Source organism: Panthera uncia (genome assembly GCF_023721935.1).
Source record: "Panthera uncia isolate 11264 chromosome A1 unlocalized genomic scaffold, Puncia_PCG_1.0 HiC_scaffold_17, whole genome shotgun sequence".
Taxonomy (NCBI): domain Eukaryota; kingdom Metazoa; phylum Chordata; class Mammalia; order Carnivora; family Felidae; genus Panthera; species Panthera uncia.
This window is the reverse complement of record NW_026057577.1, coordinates 24,997,241-25,009,736: the sequence shown is the minus strand read 5'-3', so window position 1 is coordinate 25,009,736 and position 12,496 is coordinate 24,997,241. Positions and strand designations below refer to the sequence as shown.

The window sequence follows — 12,496 nt, the reverse complement described above, 5'->3', positions numbered from 1 at the left end:
TTTATGAGAAACTGCTAAACTCCATTCCATAGCCGTCGTACCATTTTAAAATCCCACTGGCAGTGTATAAGAGTTCTTTTGCTCTTTTTACATAGTCACAAACATGTGATTGTCAGTCTTAGAGTTTAGCTATTCTAGTCACTGTGAAGTGGTTTTAATTTTAATTTTCCTGCTTGGTGATACTGAGCACTTTTTCTTGTGCTTACTGGTTGTGGCTTCCTCTATATTCTTTTGTGAACTGCCTATTAATTTTTTTTTTTTTGCCTGTTTCAAAGCTGAGCTGTTTGTCTTTATTATTTTGTAGGAATCTTTAATACATTCATGCTGCAAGGTGACAGGTTTTGCACACATTTTATCTCATTTGGTCGCTTGCGTTTTTATTTTCTTAATTTTTTAAACAACTTTATTAAGGTATAATTGTAGACTAAACTGTGCATGTTTAAAATAGTTTGGTAAGTTTTGGTGTATGCATACACCTGTAAAACTAGTGCTGTAATAAAGCTAATGAACATATCCATCACTCCCCCCCTCCCCCCACCCCAGATTGCTCATGCCCCTTTGTAAACTTTTTCTTTCATCCGTCCTTGCTCCCTTGGTCCCCAGGGATTATTAATTACTATTATTATTTTTTTGGTCACTATAGATTACATTTTCTACAATTTTATATGAAGTGAAACATAAAATATATACTCTTGTCTAGCTTTTCACACTAAAATTACTTTGAGATTTATCCATGTTGTGATATGTATCACTATTTCAATATTTCATTTCTTTTTTCTTTAAGTCACTATACTATACATTTGATCACCAGACGTCACTACTGTTGTATCTTCACATTTGTTTGCTTTGACCTTCATCACTGTAATTCCTTCTCCCCTGAGTACCTGGCAACCACCATTTTAGTCTTTATTTGAAATCAGGTTTTAAAAAAAAGTTTTGGAACTCTCCATGTGACACCATATAGTATTTGTCTTTCTGTGCTTTGTATGGTTTATTTCATTCAGCATAGTGCCCTTAGTGTTCATCTTATTTCCTTTGTATTGCAGTATTCTCTTGTATGGACCACTCTTTGCAGTTCAGCTACTGGTAGACATTTGGGTGGTTTTCTGTTTTTGATTATTTTGACTTATGGTGCTATCAACATTTGTGTACAATCTTTATGTGAACATACGATGTCTTATCTTTTGAGTAAATACATGGGAAGAGAATGGATTATAACCCGTCATGTGTACACATACTTTCATTTATTTTGGGCATATAAGTATATATTTTGGAACGGCTAGATTATGGGGTAGAGGGATACTTAACCTCTTAAAGTGCCATATTCTTCTAAAGTTGTGCCATTTTACATTCCCACCAGCAATATATGAGAATGCCTGTATCACCTCCTCACGAACACTTGTTAAGGTCAATCTTTTTAAGTTACATGTCTTCGTGGGTATGTGATAGTATCTGATGGTAGTTTAAATTTACATTTCCCTAAAGACTAATGATTGTGAGCATCTTTTCATGTACTTATTTGTCAGTTATATATCTTTTGTGAAGTGTCTTTTTGAATCGTTTGCCCATTTGGGAGGGGCAGGTAGAGTTGTACAATTTCTTATTTTTTGGTTCTAGAAGTTCCTTACGCTTTTCACAAGTCCTTTAACAGATATGTGCCACACACATATTTTCTTCACTCTGTGGATTGCTTTTCAGAGGGCAGAAGAACTTAATTTTGATAAAACTCAATTTATCAGGTTTTTTTCTTTAATGGATTATAGTTATGTTGTTGTAGGTAGAAAATCTTTGATTACACATAATTTTTAAATAATTTTTTCTGTAAGTTTTTTAGTTTCAGATTATGCTATGATAGGTCTGTGATCTATTTGTGTCTAGTTTTTTACATAGTGTATGATATGTGGATCTCATTTCATACCTATACATACTCAATTGCTCTAGCACCGTTTGTTGACAAAACTGTCCTTTCTCTGAATTACCTTTGCATCTTGGTTGAAATTTAATTGACCGTGTGGATCTGTTTCCCAGTTGTTTACTTTGTTTCATTGATTGATTGATTTTTTGTGTGTGGTACCATTGCTACATTGTCTTGCTGACTCTAGCTTTAAATCACAAAATGTATGGGTCCTCCCAACTCTGCCAAATTGTTTGGGTCATTATAGGTTCTTTGCAGTTGCACATGAATTTCAAAATAAGTTTATTAATTAAAAAAAAAGAAAAACCTGGGGCATTTACTTTTGAGTACCCCCTCTCTGTAAAGAGAACTTTCCTACTGTTTTTCCTTTCTAATCTTATATTCTTTGCCTGCTGCTCAAAGCCTGGGAGTTTGATTGCACCTGCACTGAATCTGTTAGACCATTTGGGGTAGTATTGACATCTTTTTTTTTTTTTTTTTTTTTTTAATTTTTTAATGTTTATTTATTTTTGAGAGAGAGAGGAGACAGAGTGCTAGCAGGGGAGGGGCAGGGAGAAAGGGAGACACAGAATCTGAACCAGGCTCCAGGCTCTGAGCTGTCAGCACAGAGCCTGACATGGGGCTCAAACCCACAAGCTGCAAAATCATGACCCAAGCCGAAGCTGGATGCTCAACTGACTAAGCCACCCAGGCACCCAGGGTAGTATTGACATCTTAACAGTTTATCTTTTAAACCAGTAACAAGGTGCATCACTCTTTTTGTTTAGGTCTTTAATTTTTTTCAACAGTGTTTTGTAGTTTTCTCTCAGCAGTGTTTTGTAATTTTCACTGTTGAGGTGTTGTATGTGTGATTTTATATCTTGTAGCCTTGCTAAATTTCACGTTATTCTAATAGCTGTCTTACAGATTCTTTAGGATTTTTCTGATCTCTTGTCTACTGATGTGTGAATTGACAGTTTCTTTTTTTTCCCCTAATTTAAATGTGCCTTCTCCCCATTTTCCTGTCATATTGCCCTGGGAAGAAATTACAGTGTTGAAGAGATGGGCTGAGAATAGGGGCGCCTGGGTGACTCAGTTGGTTAAGCGTCTGACTTCAGCTCAGGTCATGATTTCGCAGTTCGTGAGTTCAAGCCCTGTATTGGGCTCTGTGCTGACAGCTCAGAGCCTGGAACCTGCTTCAAGTTGTTTCTCTGTTTCTCTGCTCCTCCGTTGCTCATGTTCTTTCTCTCTCAAAAACAAATAAACATTAAAAAATTAAATAGAAAATAGATGTGCTGAGAACAGACACTATTTACTTGTTCTGTATTGAAGGGGAATTAGGGATGAGAAGGTAGAAGCATTCAATTTTTCACCAAGTGTATTCATAGATCTAAATTTTTTGTAGATGCCATTTGTCTGGTTGTCAGTTTATAATCTATAATATATTGTACCCTCATCATCAGGCAACCACTGTTCTGCTTTCTAGTAAATAGATTACATTTACCACTGTTTTTTTAAATGTTTATTTATATTTTTGAGAGACAGAGAGTCTGTATGTCCACAAGTGAGTAGGGCAGGGACAGAGAGGGGGACAGAGGATCTGAAGCAGGGTCTCTTCTGCCCAGTTCAGGACTCAGAGTCACAAACTGTGAGATAATGACCTGAGCTGAAGTCAGACACTTAACCATCTGAGCCACCCAGACACCCCACATTTACCACTATTTTTTATAAATGGAACAATAAGTTGTCTAGCATTTTGTATTTAAAATATTTCACTTAGCATAATGTTTTGGAGATTCCTTCATGTTACTCTGTATATTGATAATTCATTTTATAAAATTGTTCATTAGTATCCCATTGTATGGATGTACCACTATGTGTTTATACATTCTACTGTTGAAAGACATTAAGGTTGTTTGCAATTTTTTGCTATAATGAATCAAGCACCTATGAACATTTCTGAACAAGTCTTTTTATGAACATGTGTTTTTTTCTTGGAGTAAATACCTAGACTTCAGTGGCTAAGTTGTATGGTAAGCATGTTTAACTTGTTAAAAGAACTGCCAAATGTTTTGTTGACTGATGTACCATTTATATTGCCACCACCAGCTTATGAGTTCCCATTACTTATCCTTTTCAGTGCTTGATATGGTTAATCTTTAATTTTTGCTCTTGTGCTATGTATGTAATGGATTGTGTGGTATTAATATGCATTTCTGTGATAACTACTAGCATTTTTGCATGTAGTTATTAACCATTCACATAACTTCTTTTGTGAAAAGTTGGTTCAGTTCTTTAGAGGTTGTCTTTTTATTTTTGAGTTATATGAGTTACTTATCATGGATAAAAATTAACAGATATATCTGTTGAATATATTTTTCCTCGACTATTTCATGCCTTTGCAGTTTTCAGTGGCAACTTCTTTAATTGTTACAAAGCCTCAAGGATGATTTTTTTCCCCTTTTATTGTAATACTTATGTGTTCTAATTAATCTTGGCATACTCCAAGTTGGTAAAAATTTATTTCTGTTTTTTAAGACAGTTTTCTTGAAATAGCTTTATTGGAGTATAATTTGCATACCATAAAATTCATCCGTCTTAAGTTCACAGTTGAATAATTTATGGTAAATGTGTACATTGGTACATGACATTTACAGTTGACTTGCATTGCCTGAAAAAGTTCCCTCATGCTCTTTTGCGGTTAATCTGATCTCCTTTCTGTCATTAGATACTTTCTGTAGATATTTAGAAGTAGTCTTTTGTTTTTGGCTTCTGTCAGCATGTTTTTGAGATTCTCCCATATTGAGCACGTCTCACTTGTAACAGACATATTTTTTTAAATTACTGAATCGTACTTCAATCTAGAAAGATACCCCATTTTGTCTAGCCATTTACCAGAAGATAGAAATTTTTAAAAATTAAAACTTTTTTATTTAAGTTTTGGAGTTTTTACAAATAATGCTGTTACCAAGATTTGCTTACAAGTCTTTATATGGGCCATGTGTTTTCATTTATTGTGTAGATTGTTCTGTTGTATGACAAGCATATATTTAACTTTTGGAAAGCACCAAATTGTTTAAAAGATGACTGTACTGTTTCACATTCTGACCAGCAACATACAATAGATCTAGTTTATCCATATCCTCTCCATCACCTGGTATTGGCAGTCTTTGATTGTTACTGTTTCAGTGTATACTTAATGACATCTCCATGTGATTTTAATTTGCATTTCAGTAGTGACCAGTGCTTTTGTGGATCTTTTCTTGTGCTTAGTAGGCATTTCTACTTTGTTGAAAATCGTTCACCCCTTTTCTCTATTTTCAGTTGTATTGTTTGTCTTAATATCAATTGTAAGAATTTAAAGTTGATTCTTGAACAGCTGATATAAACATCCATGTGCATCTTTTTGTGTGGACATGAGTTTTCAGCTCCTTTGGGTAAATTCCATAGAATGTGATTACTGGGTCATATGGTAAAAGTATTTTTAGTTCTCTTCTTGTTCACTTTAGAGTTCTTTGTGTCTTTGTATTTTGGATAACAAGCCTTACTCAGGTGGAGATTTTGCAAATATTTTTCCCAATCTGGGGCTTGTTTTCTCATTCTCTTGACTTTGTCTTTTGTAGAGTAGGTTTTAATCTTAATGAAGTTGAGCGTATCATTTATTAGTTTCATGCATCATTCCTTTGATGTTGGAACTGAACGGTCACTGCCATACCTAGAATCATTTAGCTTTTTCCTATGTTTTATAGGAGTTTTATGTTTTACATCTAGATCTGTGATCCATTTTGACTTAATTTCAGTGTAGAGGGGGAGTAAGATGTGTGTCTAGATTCAGTTTTTTGACGTGTTTTCAGCACAATTTGTTGAAGAGACTGTCTTTGCTCCACTGTATTGCTTTTGCTCTTTTGTCAAAATCAGTTGAGCATATTCATGGAAATCTAATCCTGGGCTCTCTGTTCTGTTTTGTTGATACCTTTATTTTTTAACCAGTACCACAGTGTCTTGTTTCCTGTACCTTTATGATACATTTTAAAGTCAGTTAGTGTCACTCTTCTGACTTAGTTCTTCTTCTTCAGTATTGCATTTTCTATTCTAGGTCTTTTGCCTGTCCATGTATTCTTTAGAATTGGTTTTTCAGTACAGTATTTGCAAATAACATGATGAGATTTTAATTGGAATTGTACTGAATATATAATTCAAGATGGGAAGTAATGACATTCTGACAATGAGTCTTCCTATCCACGAACATGGAATCACACTTCATTTATTTAGTTATTTTTTATACTTTTTAAAATTAATGTTTATTTATTTATTTTGAGAGAGAGTACAAACAGGGGAGGGGCAGAGAGTGAGAGAGAGAAAGAATCCCAAGCAGGCTCCGTGCTTTCAGTGCAGAGCCCATGTAGAGCTCGAACTCATGAATCACGAGATCATGATTTGAGCCGAAGTCAAGAGTCGAGCAGTAAACTGATGAGCCACCCAGGCGCTCTATTTAGATCTTCAATATCATTGATCAGAGTTTTGTAATTTTCATCATATAGGTCTCATACATTATTCTGGTAGATTTTTACCATAGAATTTCATTTTTTGGAGGGCAGCTAATGGAAATGGCATTGTATTTTTAATATCAAATTCCACTTCATTCAAAGTGTATAAGAAAGTAATTGGCTTTTGTATATTAAACTTGTACCCTGTGACCTTGTTGTAATCGCTTATTCCAGAAGTGTTTTTGGTGTTTCCCCCCTTACTCCAGATTTTCTACATAGATAAACATGTTATCTGAACAGGATGGTTTTATCTTTTCCTTCTCAATCTTACACCTTCTGTTTCCTTTTCTTAGTGTGTTTAGCTAGGTCTTCCACTGTGAACTTGAAAAGCAGTGGTTGAGGGGGACATCCTTGCTTAGTTTTTGATCTTAGTGGTTATTAGCCATTAGCTTTTTTAAATAGTCTTTAACAAGTTGAGGGGGTTCCCGTGTACTTCTGGTTTACTGGGTTTTTATCTCGAATGGGTTTTGGATTTTGTCAAATTTTTTTTGCATCTATTGATATAATTCTGTAGTTTTTCTTTAGCCTGTCGATGTGATGGATTACATTAATTGATTTTTGAATATTGAACTATCCTTGTATACTTTAGTTAAATCCTCCTTGGTTGTGGTGTATAATTTTTACTATACATCCTAGCCATATCATAGTCTGGTTCTGATGCTTGATCTGTCTTTTTCGTCTGTGTTTTTTGTCTTCTAGTATTGCCTTCTCATGATGTAGATGTACTGGGTAAGCCAGACATGATGTACTGGGTAAAAGGAATTGCTATAAATAGGCCTTTAGTAATATACTGGTAAGGTGTGAGAGGAGGGGGCCTTTTGTAATATACAGGTAAGGTGTGAGAGGAGGGGAAGCATTTCATAGTCCTGTGATGAGATCTCAGTCTTTTGGTGAGCCATTACCTCTGTATTTTGAACTTGCCTTGTATTTCTCACTTTCTACCCCCTCCCCACCATCCCCTTGAAGTGGGTCAAGATTGCTAGAGTGGGCTGGAGTTGGGCATTCCCTTTCTCCTTATGGAAGGTTGAGTATTTTCCTTTCTAAAGGTCACTTAGGCTCTGATGGGCAGACCTTGAAAAGAAGTCAAGAATATTGTAAGATGTTTCAAAATGGTCCTCTGCCCCCGCCCCCGCCCCCGCCAGAAGTACAAGGGTCTCTCTTATATATTCTGAGATCCTGGTAGAGATCAGTGAGGTAAAACTCAAAAGTGTCGAGGCCCCTTCAGTTGACTGTATCTCTGAAGTTTTTAACTCTCAGAGTTGTCCACACTGAGCTTCCAGCAGTTCATCAATTATAGTTTGGTTTTTCTTATCCTGGCGCTAGTGCCTGCAGAAATTGCTATTCTGGGTTGTAATTATCTATACTTGTCTGTTCCCTTCAATTTGGGGGCAACAGTTTGCTCAGTTATCTCAATTCTATTACAGAGGTAAGAAAAAGTGGGTGACTTACTAGTTCATTTTTTTACTTGTTATTAGGACAGATAGCAATTTCTAAGATTCTTATATGCCAGAACAGAAACTGGAAGTCTGGAAATATTTTGAATCTTTAGATTACTTGGGGGACATTTGTAATCTTAACAACATAGCATTATCCGATCCATGGACATGGATTGTTTCTACTTACATTTACATCTTTCATTTCTCTCACTTATATTTTACATTTTTCAGTGTGTAGGTCTTATGTTTTTGTTAAACTGTTTACAAGTATTTTTCTTTTTGATCCTATTCTGGATGGCATTGTTTGCTTCATTTCATGTTTATTTTATTCATTGCTAGTATATAAAAACATTGCTAATTCGTTTTTATATGTGGATGTCATATCCTGTGATCTTGATACACTCTAAGTTTTCTAAGAAAGTTTATAGGTCCTTAGAGTTTTGCTGCACTCAGAATGAGTCGTCTCTGGTAAAGACATTTATTTCTTTGTACCCATTGTTTATGCCTTTAATTTTTTTTCCTTGTGTTACTACACTGGCTTTAATCTCCAGTACATTGTTGATTGGAAGTGGTGAGAATGGACAGCTTTGCAGTGTTGACGATGCGTAATGTAATCCCTAGATTAACTATTAAGAATTTAACAATAGCAGGGGCACCTGGGTGGCTCAGTTGGTTGAGTGGCCGACTTCATTTCAGGTCATGATCTCACAGTTCGTGGGTTCGAGCCCCACGTCAGGGTCTGTGCTGACACTTCAGAGCCTGGAGCCTGCTTCCAATTCTGTCTCCCTCTCTCTCTGCCCCTCCCCTGCTTGAGCTCTGTCTCTCTCTAAAATAAATAGACATTTGAAAAAAAAAAAAAATTAACAACAAAAAAGCATTTAAAAATCATCACAGGAATTAAAATGGTACACTGAAAACACTTGTTTAATAGAAATGATGGCAATAATGTAGAAGCAGAGCCACAAAAAAGATGAGGCATTTACAAAATAAGTAGAAAAACCATGTCAGTAATTTCATACTTGTGGTGTAGGCACTCCACTTAAAGGACAGATTAACAGATTCTTTGGTAATCCAAGATACAGTTATATGCTTTAGGTTCAGAGCACAAATACATTTGTAGTAAAAGGATGGAAAAGAATATAGTAGGCAAATTATATTCATAAGAGAACTGGAGGGGTAATATCAATATCAATCAAAATCAATTATAAAATCCAAAATATTACTAGAGACTAAGAGCAAATTTTCATAGTGCTAAAAGGATGAGTATATTAGGAACATAAAACGGTTTTTACCATCTGTATATTCTCTGATGGGAGCCCCAATATAAAATAAAAGAAGTAAAAACTGACAGAATTGAAAAGATCATTAGAAATTCAACTCTTACAGCTGGAGATTCAGAACTCTGTCTATAATCAGTAGAACCACTAGATTGAAAAATTAGAAAAGCTATTTAGCTTGAGAGGTACAATTACCACTTTGATACATTGGTGTTTTTTTTTTTTTGTTTCAGACTTCTAGATCATTCTCCAGGATAGAGCATATTCTAGGCTATCAAACAAATCTCAGTAAGTTTTAAAAGGGTGAAATAATTCAGGGTTTGTTTTCTGAGTATGTTCGAATTAAATTATAAATCAATTCCAGAAAGAAATGTGGGAATTCAAACAACATATTTATAAATGACCCATAGGTCAAAGAATAGTTGACATTGGAAATTAGAAAATGTTTTGAAATAAATGAAAACGATCACATGTCAAATATTGAGTTTCACTTAAAGCATCCTGGAGGGAAATTCACAGCACTCAATTTGGAGCACCTTCATGAGAAAAGAAAAATGGTCTCAATTCAGTCATGTTAAGTTTCCATCTTAAGAATAAGAATAGCAAAGTAAATTTGAAAAAGAGGTAAAGCTTGAGTAGCAATCACTGGAATAAAAACCATAAAAACAATAGAGAAAATCAATGAACTGAAAAGGTCAACAAAGTTGATAAACTTTGGGATAGATTGACCATTTTAAAAAGAAAACACAAATTACCAAAATGAGGCTTGAAAGAAGAGACATTATTGTCCTACAGAAATTAAAATATTAGAAAATTTTATGAGCCACTTTATAACAAATTGGGCAAATCTTACAAAGACATATATTGCCATAAATAGAGTGTAAGAGAAACTTTGATTGTACTTATAAAAAGTAAAGAAATTGATCATTACATTTATGCCCACATAGAAAAGCCTAGGCCCAAAGAGCTTTAGTGCTAAATGTTTTCAGGTATTTAAGAAAGCACTGTTAATTATCCTATGCAAACTCTTTTGGAAAATAGGGGAAGAGGGAGCACTTACAACCTATTTTATGAGTCCAATATTATCCTGACACACCAGACAAAGACATCACAAGAAAACTATACATTGTTATCTCTCATGAACATACATGCAGAAATCATTAACAAGATAACAACAAACCAAATCCAGGAATATATTAATAAAGTATTAAAAACTGAGTAAGTGGATTTATTTTGGGAATGCAAAAGGGTTTACTATCCATAAATCAATTAATACAATATACTCTGTTAGTAAAATAAAGGACAAAAGCCATATCCTTTTAGTAAACAAAAAAAATTTGAAAAAAAAAAAACCAAACCTGTTCATGATAATTTTTTTTATGTTTATTTATTTATTTGGAGAGGGAAAGAGAGTACCAGCGGGTGAGGGGCATAGTGAGAGAGAGAGAATCCTAAGCAGGCTCTGCACTATCAGCTCAGAGTCCAATGCAGGGCTTGTGACCTGAGCCAAAAATCAAGAGTCAGACACTCAGCCGACTTAGCCACTCAGGCTCCCCCTCATGATAAAAATTTTGAGCATACTAGACATAGAGAAGGAAATTTCCTAATTCTGATCTAGTGCTCATATGTAAATGAAGTTTTTTTTATTTTCACTTCTAGGGATCACAGCCCTGTCCTTTCTGTTTTCCAGTGTCTTGAAACTGATGTTTTATATATTTCGTCTGATGTTTTAGTTTTTTTTTCAGGTGGGAGAATAAATCTAGTCCCTGTTTCTCTATCTTCAGTAAAAGCAAACTTTGACAAATTTACTTCTAATTATTTTATGCATAAGATGATCAGGTGATGTTTTGGAGAAAAAAACAAAAAATAGACTGTTCTGCTTAAGAAAAAAAAGTGAGTTTTATGTTTAGAAGTAATTTATTAGATATTAAGATTTTGTTGCAAGATTGACGTGATGCCTACTGTGCACTAAGGAGGCACCTTAGGATTTTGTTATGAACCATTATTTGTATATAACTTTATGTGGAGAATTAAAATTTTTATAATACTGAATTTTTCATAAAAGTACATGATAGGTCACTTTCTTTATTCAATCTCTGTTTCCAGTCTATCTATAAAATTGCATAATGTTTTATAAAGGACTTCTGTTTTATAAAGGACTAAACTTTCTTTATTAAGTTTACTTTTTGATATTTTCTATTTTGCATGATTAGTGGAGTTACTTTTTAATTTGGTTACTTTGGAGCAATATTTTAGATATTTTATAATTGGCCATGGTACTTAATTTTCATTGATGTAATATTTTAGATTGCTTTTATAATTTTCTTTAAGTGTGGTTTGCATATTAGGTATGTTAATACTGTGTCTCTTAGATAATTAACAACTATTCTCTTCCCTCCTCCCCACTTTTTAAAATTATCAGTTTCTCTTTTCAAACGGAAACATTGTTTTTCCTTTATGAGTGCTCGCTTTTCTGATTTGCTGAGAAATCTTTCTCCCAGGTAAAGAATGTAGAAATATATTTTCTTTGAAAACTAAATCAGTTTAGTTTTTATGAAAGAACTAGCCATGAACTCCCAACACTGTTTTTGAAAAATAAATCACCTCTTTATCTTACTACATTTATTTATGTATTTAAATGTGGCTATATTTTCTAAGTTCTTTGTATCTTTTGTTTATTACTGCTCCCAAAATATTATAATAATTTATTTTCATAAAAGTACTCTTATAGTGGTGGCTTCATTTTTTATTAGGTGTTTTTACTTTAATTCAACATTATACCAAAATCAAAACTTGAGATTAGGCAAGTATCTTTTATGATTAGCTTTAGAGACGAGTTGAAGGCAGATACTTTAAAAGAATTTTTACAGAGAATTTTGTTGAGATCACTTACATCTGTAAACAAGAAGAAAGGTGATTTTGTTTTTAAGAAAATCTTATTCACATATGTGATAGGGTTACAATTTCTTGGTTAACATCTAGGATTTTGGGTGTTTTTTTTTTTCCTATATGATATATTTTATCTGTAATCTTTGCTAAAGAAATCGTTTTTTTGTTTTTTTTTTATAGTTTTGGTAAGCAGTTTGGAGGAAAAAGAGGATGTGATTGTCTTGTATTAGAGCCTTCAGAAATGATTGTGGTAAGAACTCTAAAGAATGCTGAATTGTTTTTTTCTTTGTTTTTTGTTTTACATACTTGAGTTTCAACTTTAAATGTAAGCTTTTAAATACTGAAGGAGGTTCCATTACTGTGACATTTAAAATATTAAGTAGCATCAGACCTATATACCAAATTTGATATGTTTTTACCTACTTTAAGTTTTTCCTGATCCTTGAGAAAATT

At 33.8% G+C, this 12,496-nt stretch overlaps 1 protein-coding gene across 10 annotated transcripts in view; it reads left to right on the top strand.

Moving 5' to 3' along the window:
* Positions 1-12,496, top strand: part of RAPGEF6 (Rap guanine nucleotide exchange factor 6) — a 214,405-nt gene that overhangs the window by 38,945 nt on the left and 162,964 nt on the right. For 9 of the 10 annotated variants that reach the window (XR_007461556.1, XR_007461555.1, XR_007461558.1 and 6 more), the window contains one exon: positions 12,224-12,293. Coding sequence is in view for 3 of the 10 variants with exons in the window: in XM_049648461.1 (XP_049504418.1) it covers positions 12,224-12,293 (70 nt within the window). In the remaining 7 variants the exon portion in view is untranslated. Of the gene's footprint in view, positions 1-9,418; positions 9,443-12,223; positions 12,294-12,496 lie in introns of those variants that run through there. The other variant, XR_007461559.1, reaches the window with a different exon arrangement.